General features: G+C 45.2%; 2 protein-coding genes across 4 annotated transcripts; one reads left to right on the top strand and one right to left on the bottom strand.

Moving 5' to 3' along the window:
* Window positions 1–2: 2 nt before the first annotated feature.
* rdh12l (retinol dehydrogenase 12, like) lies at window positions 3–3,029 on the bottom strand. The gene is made up of 7 exons (XM_040167720.2): window positions 2,760–3,029; window positions 2,389–2,504; window positions 1,749–1,904; window positions 1,561–1,665; window positions 814–1,023; window positions 535–727; window positions 3–461 (listed from the first exon to the last, which is right to left on the bottom strand). Exons 1-7 carry the CDS (start codon window positions 2,771–2,773, stop codon window positions 359–361), a joined length of 897 nt encoding a protein of 298 aa, XP_040023654.2. The 5' UTR covers window positions 2,774–3,029; the 3' UTR covers window positions 3–358.
* Window positions 3,030–3,601: 572 nt separating this feature from the next.
* Window positions 3,602–16,167, top strand: LOC120811989 (B-type lectin plumieribetin-like). Of its 3 annotated transcripts, none has more exons than XM_078096127.1 (4): window positions 3,602–3,746; window positions 14,669–14,748; window positions 15,024–15,117; window positions 15,219–16,167. In XM_078096127.1, the coding sequence occupies exons 3-4, from the start codon at window positions 15,028–15,030 to the stop codon at window positions 15,477–15,479; spliced, it is 351 nt and encodes a 116-aa protein (XP_077952253.1). In that variant the 5' UTR covers window positions 3,602–3,746; window positions 14,669–14,748; window positions 15,024–15,027; the 3' UTR covers window positions 15,480–16,167. The 3 variants fall into 3 exon arrangements, with proteins under 3 accessions (XP_077952253.1, XP_077952252.1, XP_077952254.1); XM_078096126.1 differs by lacking the exon at window positions 3,602–3,746 and adding an exon at window positions 12,703–12,807; XM_078096128.1 differs by lacking the exons at window positions 3,602–3,746; window positions 14,669–14,748 and adding an exon at window positions 12,795–12,807.
* Window positions 16,168–19,134: the final 2,967 nt, after the last annotated feature.

Below are 19,134 nucleotides of genomic sequence, written 5' to 3'. Positions count from 1 at the left end.
GGGATGGTTTAATAGTTTAATGGCAGAAAATCTAGAAAAACATTAGCGACATGAAGTCCAACACATTACAAATCTTTTATTACACGATGTAATCTGAATATTCACTACAAAGCGAGTTCAAAAATGTATAGAAAAGCATTTAATCTTGTGAAATAGAATCATAATCTTCATATAAATTATATCATTCCCATAGTATTTTCCATAGTATGCAATTTGTGCGTGTGTAAATAAACACATAAACAAATACCTATATTCTCGTATAGAGATAATCTTTGGACGATGCAGTGCATTTGATGCATACGATCGGTGAATCATATTGCAAAGTAGAGCACGTAAACTCTGGAATCCGCTCGGCCCATCATTCCCACGTCAGCGACAGCATCCGGCAGCTCAGGTCCCACAACTTCTGCGCCAGGACGTCGTCTTTACCGGCGGCCGAGCAGCTGGCCGGGGCGCAGTCGCTGCAAGCAAAGACGGGTCGGGTCAGAGTCCCAATCGCCCGGGGGCCGGCCCTTGTGAAGGCGCGGGGCTCACCTGTAGTATCCGCCGCTCTCCTTCCCCAGCGACGGCTCCACGGCGCAGTAGATGCTGGTCTGCGCTCCCTGGGAGGAGGTTTTGGTGAAGGGGCTGACGATCTTCATGGCGAACTGCTGAGGGCCGCTCAGGTGACGCCACAAATCCGTCTGGACGACCCCGGGGTGGAGGGAGTACGTCGTCACGCCGGAGCCTGGGGAAAGACAACCAACGCCGCCCCCGTTACCGTTACCGAGGGCGACGGGAGAGAAACGGCGACGGGGGGAGTCCGGGTTTTACCTTCCAGCTTCTTGGCCAGCGAGCGGGTGAAGAGGACGTTGGCCAGCTTGCTCTGGGAGTAGGCGCTCTTCTTGTCGTAACTCTTCTCGCTGTTGATGTCCTCCAGATTGATGGAGCCCCAGGAGTGAGCCATGGAGGACACGGTGACGACGCGGGCCGGCGCCGATCGTTTGATCAGGTCAATCAGCAAATGTGTCAACAGGAAGTGACCTGGAGACACAAGGAAAGAAAACACATACGGAATACCGAAAAACCTGGTTCGTATCCAGAATCTACGCAACCTCAAGTCGATCTTCTGAAAAAGAAGGTTTTATTTTCACATAGATTTCGACCTCCATGTCAATATCAGTGGAAAGTTATAAAAAAGACGATGTCATAAACTCTGTCCTATCAAGGGAATATTGATCTTATCTTATATAAACGTCCATAAATAAATGGAAAGTTTCTGCTGGGTCGGGGGTTCACAAACGTCAGCTTCCGCCTGTCTGGATGTTTGGAACGACTCCAGAGAGGAATGATGAATTTTTTTTTATCTGATCATTTATTTAGTTATCTAATAAAATCCATCAGTGCGAAATAATAGCGTAAATTAGAGGGATACATAGAGGTGCGTGTGAGAAGTCTGGATATTTCTTTACTCAATTATTTTATGATGAAGGAAAGTTAAATGGCTTCATGTGAGACAACGGGCGTCGAGTCTTTAACTCTCCTCGCGACACACATGAAGGTCTCCGCAGTTTTATTTACCAAAGTGATTGACGCCGATCTGCATCTCAAAGCCGTCTTGGGTTTTCCCGTATGGACAAACCATCACGCCGGCGTTGTTGATGAGGATGTTGAGCTTCGGCTCTCCTTCACACAAAAGGAACATTAAGGCGTTAAGTGGAGTCTCTTTAAAGTCCCTTAATGTATCTAAAACAACTAAGCGGGTCCACCTTGGTTGATGGCTTCAGCGAATTCTCTGATCGACTTGCTGTCCGCCAAGTCGAGTTTCATGCAAACGACATTTTGGCTGCCTGAGATTTCGATGACTTCCTTGGCGGCGGCCTGCCCTCGCTCCATGTCCCTGCACGCCATGATGACCTTTGCCCCTGATTGGAGACAAACAAACAGAGAGCATCAGGAGATGCGAGTGCATGGGCTGCAGATCACTTCAATATGGGGGGAGAGCGCCCCCTCCTGACGAAATGAGTGCATCATGCAGGGAGGGCTGAAACCATGGCAACAGGAGGATGGGGAAATAATGACAAGAAATAATGACAAGAAAAGACAATTTGTGGTGTTGTGAAGCAGCTGCATGGAAGAGGGAAAAGATAATCAGTATAATTATAATTAATGCCTAAAAGTCACAAGGTTAATTTAAAAAATGCGAGTAGAATCCAATGTATTTATTCATTTTTTACCTCATAACGTTTAGTCATTTGTAATTAGAGCCGCGGATCAAACTAGGTCTACGATGTGTACTGTGGAACCTAAAACCAGACCGGTGACGTCATAAAACCAGCTCAGCCCAGCAGCTGATGCCCGCAGGCTGAGAAAGCAGGTCCCGCGGGTGCAGGCGGGCATCGAACCCACCTCTCTTCGCCAGGTCGACGGCGGTCTCTTTGCCGATGCCCGTGTTGGCCCCGGTGATGAGGACAGTTTTGTCCTCTAGTCTCTCGGCAGAGGACCAGGCGGCCCGGAAGACGTTTCTGAGAAAGTTGCTCAACAGTTGGTGACTCAACAAGGCAGAAACTGGGTGTGATGTGTTAACGATGACAAAGCAAAAGCAGCTAACGACAAGTAATAAATATGACAATCTGCTCCCAACCGACGAAGGCTAAATAGGAATTGTGACAGCTAGAATTATATCGCAAACAAATGGTTAACGTTAATGCAACTAAGTGGTTAACCTCTTTGGAGGAACTACCGTGCAGTGTTTTAATGAATATAAAAGGACTTCTCACCTTATTGCCTGCATCTTTGTTACAGCAGTCACGTGGGTACCCGACGTAGCACCTAAAAAAACTATGAAACTAATCTCCAATCTCAGTTTCAACGGGGCCGGAATTCCACAAACTTCCTAAAAACGTTTGGTTGAAATATGCCAACGCGGAACTGACATCGTTGTCGCGTTTGATCGACTGGAATTTCAACCAATCGGCTGCATCCCGTTTCCCTTCGGCCAACGGTGATTGTTTGGGCGTCGAGCTCTAGGCCCACCCTCTGTGGTGTGCTCGATTATAAAGGCGGGCTGTGCCAGACGGGTGGGCAGAAGAGTTTAATTGTTTCCCTGAAGTGTTCATTTAAATTAAGATACATTAAAATGCAATAAAAGTATGCATAATACAAATATTATGATCATATAACCATACGTATCTAGATTATAATAATAATCTGTATTATTGAAGTAGTAATAGTATTTATAATAATGCTAGAAATAATAATATGATCATCATTGTAATAATATTGAGAATATTAATACAATTAATAATAATAATAATAACGAAAGATAAAATAATCCCTAACGCTTCTCGAAACACTCATTGTCCAATTCTCAGCTGTAAAAAAAAAGAAAGCAAAAATCACTGACAAAATAAATAACCCCGGAGTTTCCATCTCTTTGCTGCAGGTGGCAGCCAACGACCGTCTCCCACCACGAATCATCTGAGGAGCCTGTTTCAGTGTGACACCGGCCCCCTGGGGCCACTCTGTTACGTCTCCAGACAGATTAACAGGTTGCTACTCGGTTAAATCGTGTCCTTGACTCGACTCTCGTTCTGCTGGCAAATAATTAGCTGCAAACAGATAAAACTCCCCACCAAAGTTAACCAAATCCGCATGAAGGGTTCATTCATTTGTTACAGAGAACATGAGAGCTCACAGCGAGATAACATGGGGGACAGAAGGTCACTGGAGCAGGAAGCACTGTCCCAGTCATCAGCTGATTGTGCGTAAGTAAACATTTCCTTCCCTTTTCTCTGTGAGAGTCAGCAAAGAAGTGCGTGTGTATGTGAGTGTGTGAGAGCATACAGTATATATAGATATATCTATTGATATATCTATATATAGATATAGATGTGTGTTCATGTAAATCAAAGACATGATCAGATTCAGACTGATTGTAAATCAACCAAAGAGTTCAAGTCAAGTTTGTTTGCACTTGTTCTTATTGTCCCCTCCTGTTAATTTCAGCAAGAAGTGGTGCTCAGTAGAGGAAGTGGTAGATTTCTCATATACTGTATGACAACATGCCTTTTTGTGATTACCTCTAAGTAAATCCTCTCGTTATATAACAGGTGCTCTGTGCTTCCAACAGGAGCAAAAAAACACAGGTGAATATTTGACTATCTGGCTTCTTGTGTGTGCTGTTGTTGAGGGGCTGATGTTTCGCCATTAACGGCGACAATCAAACATCAGCCACAACAGTTTACCAAAGTTATTTCTGGCGCCGCATTAAGGAGCTTCCCGGAGGCCAAAGACAATGGAGAGGCAGGAGGATGCACCGAGTAAACTAAAGAACAATCCATCAGCTATAATGGGACTATTAACTTTACTTTGGCAGATGGGGAGTAAGAGGATGTATTGTCTTTTAAATACAGAGGACAGTAGACACAAATAAACAAGTGAGAGCAGAAGGAGAACGACATGCGCAGGCTTCTTTACAGCAACAAACCTTGTTGGTTTCAACAAAACATAAAAGAAATATGTAACAGCACACTTGATTCAATCATTGTCGTTAAAAAGAAAAAAGGTACATAATGCTACAATAGGAAAACTATTAGGGAAGACATTTATATCTATGGAAAACACACTAGATCTCATAATGATACGTTTCAGCTTCTAAGTTTTACATTATTCCCATAGAAAGGCACAAGTATTAATACATCTGACTAATACAACAATATGTCTTGTCTGCACAGCAGAGGTCACTCGGCCAAGTGGCTATTAAATATAATCTGAGTCCATTACTCAGGCTGAAAGTTTGAAATACAGTGATTAAGAGAATAACTGTGTTTAAAAAAAAAACCTCCCTCTCTTGCCCTTCAAAAGAGGTCGGTAGCAAAGCGGGCAGAGCCGGCGGCCCAAACATCTCCCCGAGGTCGCGACCCCGAGGCCCAGCAGTTTGCATCCACACAAACCGCACGATCATCTGGACCTGTCGGACTTGATTCTGCTGTCCCACCTTCACAGACAAACACAGGTTCTGTTCGGTCTGACTGAATCTGACCACGTGGGTTTGATTTCATCAGATTTAATGGAGAATATATATATTTTTTAAACCACAAAAAAAGAAAAGAAATACGTCACATCAAACCGAGTAGAGCACAAAATAAATAGAAAATACCTAAAATAGCTCTTTGTGAAATCATGAAAATCGTACCAAATATTGTGTTCTATAAATAAAACTCGTCGTTTGAGAGAATACGTTTACAGGCAAGTAAAGATGCACCAGAAGCATCAATCATTTCCCTCCCTTCACATCCACCTCTTGATCTCCACTCTCTGCAGGCGGTGGCAGCATGAATCACCACGTCGGAGCCTCTGCGGCACAGAATCGGGCATCAGTGTCAACAGTGTGTCTCGACGACAGAAAGCATGAAGCTCTTAATGTGCTCTGGCTCCGTCCATCAAAGAGAGATAATTGGAGATTGACGCGAGATGGCGGTGCGGTGGGTTTGGGTCGCGTTGCCCTTTTAGCAGACAGTAATCAGGGCCCCGCCATGAGCCCCGGGAAACAGGCCGCCCCGCGCTATTTATAGGCCGGCGCGGAGGACTCGATACTGTAGTTGCGGAGCTGTGCACGTGAGCTCCTTCGAGGGGAAAAAGGGAGGCACGTTTTAATGCCGCTTTATCACATTTATCGCAGCATTAATCATTTTGGGAATGAAGAGAAGAGAGGGAATTAGGCGTTTAGCCTAATGTTTCAGAAGGGCTAATGCTAGCCAGCTGATGACCTCATTTTATAATGTTGTGTCTCTATGAATGTGGATCTAAACGTTCGGATTCAAGTTAGCATCTGCGTGGACACAATAAACAATAATAGAAGCAACTGATTGAAAATGTAACAGCCTGTGAGGACTCACATGCTGATTAATGAAGGACTCAACACATATTATTGGGCTCAACCTGTTATAATAAGATCATCGCACTCCATCTTTGAGCTGCTCAAACTGCAAGTAGGTCAGGGAGCGTTTGGCGTGCTAACTAGTTAGCGGTTAGACGCATTCCGTTCACACATTTCAGTGATTCTCTGCAATCCGGCAGCAAACGTCCCGCAGCTTTCTCCATTAAATGAAACATTGTTGGACCTTTAATTGTTTTACGATGTTCCTACTGTGGAACATTTATTTTTGTGACCCTTTCCCAGGCATGTGGTAACTGAGCCCGGACTATCTTTACATGCCCTCTCATCGACACATTTATTCCCCCCGTCGCTCCCGATGTCGCCTTCGCCAAATACTCTCCGTGGGAGCTGCACACCAGTGTCATTCCCCTTTTTATTGTCTAATATAGCACACTAACCAGTAGGAAGGAGCACTCAATCAACGTTATTGACTTTTGTTGCAGTTTGAGCGTAACCCTCGGAGCTGGATCCGGTGACAACTTCCTCCTCCGGCAGACGCGCGGTATCAGGTGCAGCTCCTGAACCGCGCGTGAACTTTAACCACAGAGCGAAGGCGGTCAGCAGAAATCCATCACACTGACCCTTCAGCAGAGCAGCAGCTGGTCTCAAGCGCAGCAGCCAAGTCGCCCTGACAGCAACGAGCATTGATTCAGTTGTTGCTGTGTGTGTGTGTGTGTGAGTGGATACAAACAGCCGCACACTTAATGATGAATGACTTTGTGAATCCTCTTCTGGTGGGTCATCAAGAGGCATTCAAATTCCAACCACGACATCTAACTAAGCAAATGATTATCTGTTGGTCGGGATGATTTTGCATTGGCCTGGAAGTCCTGAGGTTTTGGTTGGCGTGCTAATGAATAAAGCCAATGTTCATCCTTGATCCATTTCATCCCAAACCACAGACTGTACATCCTCCGCCCAACCAATTTTTGAAGGTCACCAACATCGTTTACTGGACTTGAGGAAAGGCAATAACAACTGCACTACAACTAGTTGCATAATTGTATTAAATCTGACAACAGTGACCAATTAGGATGTGATTTTTCTCTTCAAGATACAGGTTTTGCTGTAAGACATATGTATTATTAGCTCGTCTAGACCCACTAAGCCCTCAACACGACACTCACATACTATCTCCTTATAAAGTTGGCGAGACTATTACTGGACAACAGACAAATTAATGACTACAGTCATTCATTTGAAGTCCAGCTCGTCGTTTGAGGCCTGCCGATGGTCTGCCAGCTGTTAAGTGACATATCGGGTTGTTCCCCAAAAAAAAGCACAGCGAAGCACATTTGGTCTGACGGCAAAGGTTGTGATGGATGAGTGGCATGAAAGAATATTTCACATGCAGAGTTTAAGCTGCTCCTCCTGAGCCCAACGGGTTCACCAAATACACACAGTCCGGATGATTCATTTAGGGCAGCTGGATTGGGGACAGCGCTTTGTGTAATCTGATTGTTAAAGACACAAATGACAAAATGCAATCTGTGAGTGGGGTGAGAGGCTTTAGGAGGCGCTGAGGGGGAATGATAAGGACGACGTGGTGAATGTTTGGTTTTTCTCTCGCGTTCTGTTGTGCATCCTGGAGGTGAAAGGTCAGAGTGAAGGAAATACAGTCCGAGTGGGTCCTCTGACTGTTGAGCTTTTAAAATGAAGTTCCAACTAACTCCACCGGGGCAGATTTAGATTTGTCTTATTTCCTTTCAGGGAGTACGTTATGTAAGACTTCACTTAATCCAAATTTGTCCATGAACTAGATTTCAACACGGATCAAGTGGATTAAAAAGTGCTCACGGGCTGAAAACAAAACCCCCACTGCATCTATTTACCTCAAAACAGCCTGTTAGTCTGGCTAATAATTATTATTTTTAATATTTTAACTATCAATGTACATAACAACGTTATTCTGCAGGTGTGCAAGGACCAGAATGCAACACTGCTCTTGCTGTTTCTGCAGAATGGCTTAAAAAACATGGACGTCTGCCATACTCCGCCTCTGCGGCAAAATCTCGACCAGGCGTTATTTTAAACACTGCAGCGCACTGTGCACATAAGCACCGCACATTCGTACTGCACGTACACAGAACGTCTGTCCTGCAAGCTGCTCTGTCTCATCAACATGTCTGAGGGGGAAAAAAAAAAAAAACTCCAACATCTCACACGCAGAAGATGGAGAACGGCGGCCGCAAATAGACTCGAGTGCATTATGCTCCTCGCTGTTAGCATTCAAAGCACGCCGCCTCCGCTCAGTCCGGCCATTGTCAAAAAGGGAGAAGTGGTCCGTTACTAAAGCAGCGCGAGGGGCTCTTTGCTATTCGCCAGACACCAAAATAAAAAAAAAAAGAGCGGTAGAGATTTTTGGGGGGCGGGGGGGGGGCCAATGGCAGAGCATAAGGAGCATAAGGCTTAGAGAGGCTCATACGCATCTCAATGAGGGAGTCCAGGGTTTCAGCTCCGATCCCTGACGCTTCTTTTCAGCCGGGCATAATGAAAAAAACAAAACGCTCCAGCCGTTTTTTCTATTGATATTCCATTCATGTCCCCCTCCTGCCCGCGCGGACATCAGGTCTCAGCAGATGTGGATGAGAGACACAAAGGTTCTGTTTGTGGACCAACAGAAACAAGCCGGGCCTCAATGGAACCACTGGGCGTGTTTTAATGATGAATACAATTCTTTATTTCTCACTTTAAAAGTCCATATTTGGAAGGATTTGTTAAATAAATATATATGTACATATACATTTATCTTAAATGCAGATATCTTCACACCTCTCATCGAACATCGCAACATGTCTGATACTCAAGCTCGCAGGAAGAATCGAGGTCGGGGGGCAAACTCACACCTGTTTGACCCACAGAATCGGGGTCAAAGGTGAAAATCGTGTTCTTATTAAAGCGGTCGGCCTCGATGGTTTCAGGGTCAGTGAGCGCGCAGCCTCACAGCGTTACGTCCGGCCGAGGGGCTTTGGATTAAAGCCGCTGTGAGCTACATTAAGATAACGAGATCTATTTCGAAGGTCGGATCTTAAGAAGGACCTTGACACAGAAACGAGACGCTCACCAGCGGAGCACTTTGTCACAACGGTTTTCATTGTTTCTTTAATAAATAAGCTGATAATCAGAGCCTTAACTAAGCCTCAGGTGCCAAACACCCCTGAATGAACACAATTAAAAGGTGGCTTAATTGTTAGTAAATGCGGACCTTTGTTCATTCCTAATCATTTGAGAGGAAGGAAATCTGCGTAAACCTTGTTGTTGTGACTCAAAATATCAGCCTCTGAAACAACCGCTTTCCCTTATTTACTGATATCCGTTTTGCCACAATGTCTGACTGCTGTTCACCTTGTTTCAAAAGCGAATAGTGAAATATGAAAGTGATACTGAACTTGGGACATAAACGGGTTTAGAGATTTCAATCTAAACAGACAACGCCACTAAACAAGATGAGAACCAGATAAAAGAACAATGCTGAAAGGTCAGACATTAAATCTGTCGCACCCTCGCGCATGCACGCGTGCCACGAACCCGTAAACTCTGATGGCCGCTCCGCGCACTGTGTGATGTGTAAACAGATACATGTGTGACGCTAATCCGTGGTAACCTCTCTCTTGCTTTGCGGCCTAACCTGTCCCCTCCCCAACACCCTCACCCCTCTCGGTATTTGTGCATCACTTTGATCTGTGGGTCCCAAACAGAGAGCGTCTTGTTGCTCACTGGGGAGGAAGTGTGATGGAAATCGGCCGGCCCATTACTGCCTCTGTTTCTACTTCAAATGCCGGAGGCCTTTGTGTTTGCTTTGCCAACACGGAGGCAACACGCGAGCATCGCGTCTTAAGGGGGCGACAAGTAGGTCACGGGAATTGCATTTCAAAATAAGTCTAATTCCAATTAATGAATGTTCAATACATTCCACAAAAAAAAAAAAAGAATAAAGATGCTTATATAAAATCGAGCACCGTTTTGAGCTGAATCGCTGCAGAGAGTCGAAAGCTTTTTCACCGCGAGCTTCCAAGCGCTGAACTCAGGCCATCAAGCTCATGCAGCAGAGCTTCTGACATGAAGCAAAGCGATAGAAAAACTCCACCCTGCCCATCCGGCTTCCTGATGCCTCTGTGGATTACAACACGATAATTAATAGCAATCATCATTATCTGCAGAGACCAGATCTGATTGACCTCAAGTAGCCGAAGGGAAGCTCACTGGTCTGCTGCTTTGGATCCATTGTCTGCTTCTCTTATTTTCTTTTATCCAAATTAGTTTATTTGTACTTGAGCAAATTTCATGTGGTCAGTTACCTCATGAATGTGGTTTACTATCACTTCCTGAAATAAAGTGGAGAGTAAGCTGGAGCTCGGAGGTAAAGGCTGAAGTTTATTCTTCTAACAACTATAATTATAAAATAATTCCCTTCTCAATAAAACATATGAAGGGAAAGGCTGATTTTCGTATTCACACCTTTTCCTGTACGAGCAAATGTTATTTCTATTTGTCTTGGACACGTAGACAATCAGCTTGTTTCCAACACGTTTCCAGGAAAGATCCTTAATATTGCACAAACAATTAACATTCATATTCAACCAACACACAGTTGATTAGTTTATAGTTTCCGATCCATTTTCTTTTCCGCTAGTAACCTTCAATTGTCAGTAACATTTTCCCACATGAAGTGTGTCCATTTGATGTTTGCATTACAAACCTGTGCGTCTGAGTTTCAGCCTGCGTGTTAGAAACATGCTCGTCTCGGTGTCTGTCTCCTTCTGGCCTCCGTCCACTCACGCACGCAAACACAAATACGCTTGCATCAACATCCCGCAGACCCTCGACCCCCCTCCTCCCTCCCCCCCCCAAGGTCTTCCTCCCGTCCAACCATTTGTCGGATTTACAAAGGAGCTGTCATTTCGCATTCTCTTGTACAGCCAGTGGGCCTGCAGGCGCTTCGGTTGCATTCAGCTTCTGCTGCGCTGCACAAACATGCTGCAAAATCGCATTTTGTTCCGCCGCTGTTACACAACCAACACAAGGCAACGCTTTAAGCGCTGTGGGCCCGAAATATTTGCAATTATCTATAATGTAAACAAAGCAATTTTACATTTTAAAAGTAAGTATGTGATTTAGGAACTAGTACGTGAGGCAGAATGATCACTTTCAAGTCAAATGAGTAAAATCAAATTGAACCTAAATTGTAAATGGCTTAATCTGGGTTGCAGTATGTTTGGGCGTTTGCTTTCCCTCCCTTACGTAAAGAACATACAGTTCGTTATCGTCGGTAATTGTTCGTTATCACGAGTAGCTGGACGCTATCAGAGAACCAACATTTGGCACCAGAAGTCTGCAGCACATGAAAGCCGCTCCCCGACGCATCAGATACGGTACATTTCTGTGCAGCATGAACGCAGTTTTTAAAAAACAAATCCACATGTTCAGCTCAGGTTGTCACTGGTGTTACATATTAACTGTGGACAAAGATAACCAGGTGAACAATTAACCAGTGCATTATTAACTATACAGATGCTGTGAGTGGTCAGTGATGTATGTGTGACAGTGAAAATATGAACATGTTACATGCAATTTATCTTTAAAGACGAATACTAAAACGGTGCCCAGGTATTATTACATTTCGTAAGCTAGTTTATAGTCTGTGAATACAAACGTTAGCATTTAGCTTTAGCTGCCAAATGTTGTGTTTGTGTTTGTCGGCGGCTCGAGTCAGTTGTTCACCTGCAAAACACGACCTCGGCTCGTCGGTCCTGATCCGTGTGAATGAGAGCGATGTCAGTTCCTGTCAATTTACCACGTTGCTTATCTCTGCTGATGGCATTTTAATTGTGAAGCTGAGAACAAACACTGAGCTTCCTCGGAGGTCTGTGGTGACCACAGCGTTTGTCAGAGTCACCTGATGGTGCTGACGATTGAATTGAATCAGCATTTACAGCGACTGGGAACATCAAACATATCTGCTAAAATAAACGCAGCCTGATTATTTTTTATATCTAGTCAATGGAAATACAAGGGTTTGGTTAAATATCAAATAAATCAAACATTAGACGGGATCTTTGCTTGGAGATGTTTTCCTTAAATCTTAAATCGGATTCAGGTTGGGACTCTGGGAGCCAGCGGACGCTGGTAAGGTGCCTGGTCTCAATGATGTTACAGAGGTTGACAACCTGAAATGTCCCGAGGGGAGCTTGACGTCTGCAGACACAGAACCCGCCACACACCTCCGGTGTGTCTGTAGGAGAGGACGGAGCGACTCCAAAATCCAACTCCGGACTTAACAAGTGTCTTTAGTAGCAATCAAACCCACTGCACATGAGATGCAGGTTACAAATCCCAGTCTTTGATGTCCAAGCCTTGTACTTTATACGACCAAACATTTCCCCGCGGCCTCATGCCCACGTGTTTAGTTCAGTGCTGCCACGCTCATTGGATTGTAAAATACATAAACACATTTGGAGATTGAGTCAGTCTTAACACGAACACTGAAGAACACGGGTTGTAAATGAACCTTCTCGCAGTGCTGACGTGGCAGGCCGTCAATCATGGCTGCAACCGATGGCTTTGAATCCCACAGAACGCCACGTGTGCACCATGAGCACCGGGTGCATCAACTGTCGCGGGACCTCCATAATCTCTCTGGCACCTCGAGTGCCCCGGCTGCTGCACTTCTAATCACCTCATCACTCCACGTCGCGCCTTTCCTCTGCAGCGAGATTCTACAATTCAAGCTATTCAGGCTACGCCGGCCTGCCTAAGGCGAAATATTTCTCTGCACCGTTGTCGAAGTGGTGACGGATGTTTGTGCGATACGTTGTATAGATTGAAAAGAGAAGGAGGTGTCTCTCTCCTCCCTCTGGAGGAGAGAGACACTGTGGACCTCCAACCCTGTAAGTACAGATACCGGTTACAGTGTTACTTTACTTTTACACGGATGGATTAATACATTTCTGTGTTTTCTTCATTTCAGTTTACTGTTAAATATGTTCCTTTTAAATCTAAATATATGCATTATTAATTATGCAGATGCTGTGAGTGGTCAGTGATGTATGTGTGACAGTGATAATATGAACATGTTACATGGAATGTATCTTTAATTTACCACGTTGCTTATACCTGCCGATGGCATGTTAATTGTGGAACCACAGGCTGAGAACAAACACTATGTCAGTTCCTGTGAATTCACCGCGTGGCTTACCTGTGCCCATAGCATGCTGATTGGGCAGGGAGGAGGTGATCTGGCACGGATAAAGACAAAGGCACGGAGTGATTGCGCTTTGTGAACATTACGCTTTGTGAGCTTCCTCGGAGGTCTGTGGTGGTGACGACCACACCGTTTGTGTGTCAGAGTTGACCTGACGGTGCCGACGGTTAAAAGCATGAATCAGCGTTTTACAGTGACGTGGGAACCTCAAACATATCTGCTACAATAACCACGATTCTCTTTTATATCTAGTTATGAAGTGTAATGGAAAGACAAGGCTTTGGTTACATATCAAATAAATCAAACATTAGACGGCATCTTTGCCAAACCTTGAAGATGTTCTCCTTAAATCTTTGGTTTGTTCTTCATTTTGATTATCGATCCGCTTTCGATCAAAGTGGGCAGCATCTGGCCCGAACCTGATATGAGTTTGACACCCCTGACTGACCAATGGGTTCGGATTCTGGGAGCTTTGTCCACCATCTTACCAGCTTCCTCCTGGATGCCGGCTTACGATCCAGTGCCTGGTCTTAATGATGTTGCAGAGGTTGACACACTGAAATGTCCCGAGGGGAGCTTGACATCTGCAGACACAGAACCCGCCACACACCTCCACTGTGTCTGTAGGAGAAGACGGAGCGACTCCAAAATCCACCTTAACAAGTAGCATTCAAACCCACTGCACATGAGATGCAGGTTACAAATTGTAGTCTTTGATGGCAGAGACTTGTACTTTGTACGACCAAACATTCCCCCGCGGCCTCGTGCCAACGTGTTTAGTTCAGTGCTGACGCGGCAGGCCGTCAATCATTGCTGCAACCGAGGGCTTTGAATCCCACAGAACGCCACGTGTGCACCATGAGCACCGGGTGCATCACCTGTCGCGGGACCTCACAATCTCTCTGGCATGAAGCCCTGGATGATTGCAATGGTCAGGTGGGTTTTAAGGAGATCCTGATTCTACCAGAAGGATGTGTCCAGTGACGGCTGGTGCATAGAGGGCAAAAAAGAACATGGATAGGAAACTACTGCTAATATATAAATAACAGTATATTCGTGTACCGCACGCCAGACGTCACCGTGTCAAAGTTAACATGGCTACCCAGCTGCAACGCACACAGGACCGTGGTGAGGACACACAAACAGCAGGGGGATGAAAAAAAGCACATTTTATCCAAAATAATTCATTGTGTGAAGTTTTGTGACTTGGTTTTGTGACTTGGTCTTTCCTCAACACACTGATACAAACTAGGTTCATAGGTGCATCTCAATATATATATATATATATATATATATATATATAAAAATATATATATATATATATACACCATATGTAGCCATGTATATGTGTAGTTATATATATCTGCATTGATATAAGATGTCCTTATTATGTTAAACTGTTAAATATTTAACTGCAAAGTAATAATGCGTGTTTGATACCCTGTTTTTCCATAGAATCATACTGGGATGTTTACTGAAACTGATTGGCTGGCCCTACACCTAAAAACAGATGTGTCTCTCTCCTCCCTCTCTCCACCTGAGTTTAGGTGTATAAAAATGGAAGAAAATCACACTTGTTGCACATCACTCATTTTGCTCTGCCAGCAGACCGTGGACCTCCAACCCTGTAAGTACAGATACCGGTTACAGTGTTACTTTACTTTTACACGGATGGATTAATACATTTCTGTGTTTGGTGCATGATGGAGTCATTACAGTTTACTGTTAAATCTGTTCCTTTCAAATCTAAATATATGATAACAACATAACACAATTGGTTCATAACTTCTTGAAGAAATGTTAAGGTTCATCACTGGTGTTGTACAAATCAAACGGCAAAGCTTGTTTTCAAAGTATTTTTAGTGTTTTCGACCAAAACAACTGACTTTCTTTGTGTTGCAGAATCATGAGTAAGAACTACATGTCTAGAAATGATGAACTCCGCCAGGGAGACTCTCTGACCTCCAACAACGGAGAGTGGAAGGCCGTCTTCCAGGTAAGTAGCTCTGAATGTTTGTGTCCTGTCGTCACTCATCATGAGCACTGGGCCTTGTAAAAAAATATTGTAAAAAAACATTCACTTTTTCCTGCCTGCAGGAGGATACTAACTTCGTCATCTATGGCACGAAGCCTGTGTGGGCTTCAGACACTTACGGATTAGACGGAATACGCTTGTGCCTGCAGGATGATTGCAACCTGGTCATGTACAACCAGCGTCACCAAATCATTTGGAGCACAAACTCTCAGGAACCTAAATGCAAGATGTGCCACCTTCAGCTGACCGATGAGGGGAAACTGGTGATCAGCAGGGATGGTGAAGACATCTGGACCTCTGATGAAAATAAAGGCAAGAAGTGATTCATTGTGAACCTTACGCTTTGCGATCAACCAGTAAACCTTCCTTCAGATCATTTCTACAGCTTCCTATGCTGTTGGTTGGTGGGATTTGTGAAAGTGTGTCTCTGCATTCCAACTCCATTGAACAAAGCATGTTTTAGTTGCTTTAGTTCATCACAAATGTGGCTGAAAAAACATGTTTGTGTATTGATTTTGTTGAACTTTCACCCTGTTTTAAGTCACAGAGTTGTTTGTTCTCAAGGACCTGAGATGCAGAGACGCACTTCATCCCCACAAAGAGAAGAAACTCAATCATGCTTTGTGACAAATGTCTTTTATTTGATCCCAGATTGCACAGAAGGAAGGTTTACTGGTAACTCAATCTAATCACAGCTTTGAGTCCTATAGAGTAGCTCAAAGGGCCACCAAATAACAGCGGAATAGAGTAAATCTGCCGGGTCAGCATTTTACTGCTTTGTAGCTTATCATGTTCTGTCACTTTGAGATCCAACTTTGTTTCGCTGAATTTCAGGCCGCCTATTTGCAAAGATTACACCCATCATTTGGATAAAATATATCTATGAAAACAAATAGTAATAAACCGAATCCTTTAAGTTCTTTCAAACTTGTGAGGCAGTTTTCATGTTAAATGTTGACAATCATTTTTATCCCAAGAGGGTTCGATTTAACTCGTTTGCCTTAAGAAAACTACGAGAGGACATTTAAGATTGTAATAAACTAAATTAAGAAATCACTCTCATTCCACTGGCAGATTTTTTACAGTCTCATTATCCTCGAATCAAATGCACTATAAAAGATTACAGTAATCTGCAGATAGCAGGTGCAATTCAACCAGGAAACCAAACATTGGATCATTAATAAATAATCCAAAGCAAACACATACACGCCTTCAAATACGCACAGCGGTCACGGTCCAACTGAATACATTTAATGATTTGAACTACGAGGCAGAGTAAAATCACCGATCACTCCCTCTTAAAGTAACCGTAAAAACCCGAGACCCCATCGGGGAAAATCGAGCGCATTCACAATAAATGACTAGCCGAGTAAACGCAAACTTTCCCGCGAGAGACGGCCCTCCAGGAAACGCTGCCTCCCCGTGGGCGACGCCGCTGAGAGGACGCGGGGCCACGAGGAACGAGGGTGGGGTCACTGGACGGAATGAGAGAGTGAATAACTGGCTGTCGTCGCCCGTTTCAGGCGACGCGTCCAGCCCTCCATCTCCAACATCCGAGTTTGTCAACTTTTTGGTGTGCGTGAGAAAAAAAGCGAGGGACAAAGAGGGAAAGAGAGGGAGCGAGTCCAGAAACCAACAATTACGAGGACAAAGAGGAGGCCCGGAGCCGGTGGAGGCTTGGCTCGCTCTCACCGGGCCGGTGGCCTCGCTGAATGGACTCATTCTTCTTATCAGCGCGGCCGCCGGAGCAGCAGCGGGAGGAGGAGGAGGAGGAGGAGGAGGAGGACGGGGAGGAGGTGAGGTTCTGTGCAGGTGACCGAGATAAGGGTGTTCCTGAGCCGTATGAGGAGAGCGGCGGGGCCTCCAATGGCACCACACCGCTCTGCTATCAACCCCCCCCCCCCCCCCCGCACGTCCCCTCCGCTATCAGCAGAAAATGCTCTCGTGCCGGTCGGCCGATGTCGTTACGACGGCACATGGCCGATTCTTTGCGCCCGTGTCACGTGGCACGACAACGTAAAAAGATCGGTCAAGTTTGTCAAGCTTTAGAGCTTATGAACAACTTATTTACAGGTTTTTAAAAGAGGCTCACCAGCTACTCTCTGTCCCCGAGGGAAGGTGCATGAAAGGTTCCGTCCAATTCTCCCGAACCCCGACAGACCAGTATGAGGTACTGGTGCAGCAACACGAGGACGCGATGCCTCACATGGCTTCAACTGCAACAAAAGGTTTTGGTGATTTTACGTCAGCGATAACTCTCTCTAGATATGCAGGATACACATTAACAACCGCGTTCGTCTTCTTCTCAGCAAACGGTTCTCTAACTCCACTCAACTTTTATTCCCCGCAGAGTCGCTCCGACATTTGATTTAAGAGAAATAAAAGATGCCACAAAGGGAGACGATTAATAGCAAAGCTTTCAGCTAATGGATCACGATTTAAAGAAGTTGTTTGGGTTTATTTAGTTTCTCTGCATGGGAAACCAAATAGAGTGCTTCCACTTAAATGGATATTTGCATTTTTACTTTGAGTATTGACATATTTTGTTGTCCCCATGGATTAACATGTAAAAACACTGATGCTGGTGTTTGAGCCAAAGATCCTGTTGCAAACACAGAAATGACAGTTTGGGTTCATGGGTTCATTTTTAATGAAGTGATCACATTCTTCAAGAAGACAAATAATGACCAATATGATTTTCCAATTTCCCTTTAAATTAAACTGACTTTGCATGTAGCAAAGGGTCACACAGGGTCAGTGTTTGTTAATACTTCTTTGCAATACTTCCAAAGAAAGGAGTGTTGACTGACTTTTTTCTTAACAAATAAAGGAGGGTGTAATGAATTGAGTTTCCTCACATATGTCAGCGAAACACTCGACTTGAGAGGAGGGTGTTTACATAAAGTTGCAAGGACGACCAAGAGCAGGAAATTACCGCGGAAATTCGCTGTAGAAATGTTTACGCGAGGGCATTCTTCACCTGGTGCGACAAGCGCTGGGAGCCGAGTTTGAACTGATGACTTCTAGATGTGGGCACGAGGAGTTTTGCTACAGAAGCAGACATGAAACGAACGTGTCATTGATGTGTCATTGTTTAAAGAATGTGAGCGCAGCAGGAAACCACACGGGCCCGATGGCTGAAGGCCGCCAGACAACGCGTTCCGCTCCGGGAACAAAGCTGCATTTGCAGCTCCGATTCGTCCGCAAACGAAAAAAATTTCCGACACGTGGACCTCCCCACGCATCTGGTCCCTCCGACAGCTCACACGTCCCTACCAGAAGACGTGGTTGTTAAAGTACCATCGCACTGGTCACCTGCAACTTTGCATCTGAACAGCCGAGTAAGAGTTCTTGCTCTCAGGTGACACGGCGCCAGCTTGACGGACTCGACCGTGCGCCGCAGGAGGCGTCCATTCCCCCCCCGGCGTCGCTCTCGCTGTTGTCTCTGTGGCGTGTCCCCTTAACACAAGTCACCTGCTTGCACACTCGATTACGCGGGAAGCCGCTGAGAAGCCTCGAGGGAAAAGTGTGCTGCGCTGACCGGGACTACGCGCTGATGGTGGAGAATTAGCCCTGATTTGTTCGCCCCCCCCCCCCCTCCCTCTTGAATGATCAATAAATCCATTCAAACCACGATTCGCCATCACCGCGTCATGTGCTCCATGTGGGGCTCGGCAAAGTGTAACTAACGCAAATCTGTTACGACATCGAGGTTCCTGACCTCGCCGCAAGGCCGCGGCCCTGCAGGCCTCGTGTTTGTGAAAAGCGTGTTTGCAGACGAAAACACGCATGTAAGCGGGGGCCACATGTGTGCTACATGATGGCAAACACCCAGCAGCAGACCTCCACTCGGGCCAGCTGTCACAACAAGCAAGTGAGACGAGAAGAGGACAAAGGCAGCACCGGTGGGACGATAGGACACGGGGAAGGGAAGCTGCAGCGAGATGCAGAGGGTGGAGGAGATCAAAGCTGTTACGG

Source organism: Gasterosteus aculeatus, chromosome 21 (genome assembly GCF_964276395.1).
Source record: "Gasterosteus aculeatus chromosome 21, fGasAcu3.hap1.1, whole genome shotgun sequence".
In the NCBI taxonomy this organism is placed as follows: Eukaryota; Metazoa; Chordata; class Actinopteri; order Perciformes; family Gasterosteidae; genus Gasterosteus; species Gasterosteus aculeatus.
Note: the sequence above shows the minus strand (reverse complement) of the source record. Positions and strands in the feature narration are given on the sequence as shown.

Coding starts and splice junctions, on each gene's coding strand:
- rdh12l (XM_040167720.2), bottom strand. Junction 1,666..1,748: donor CGCTGAAGCCATCAACCAAG/GTGGACCCGCTT, acceptor TTTTGTGTGAAG/GAGAGCCGAAGCTCAACATC. Junction 462..534: donor GAGAGCGGCGGATACTACAG/GTGAGCCCCGCG, acceptor CTTTGCTTGCAG/CGACTGCGCCCCGGCCAGCT.
- LOC120811989 (XM_078096127.1), top strand. CDS start 15,028: ATGAGTAAGAACTACATGTCTAGAAATGATGAACTCCGCCAGGGAGAC. Junction 15,118..15,218: donor AGTGGAAGGCCGTCTTCCAG/GTAAGTAGCTCT, acceptor TCCTGCCTGCAG/GAGGATACTAACTTCGTCAT.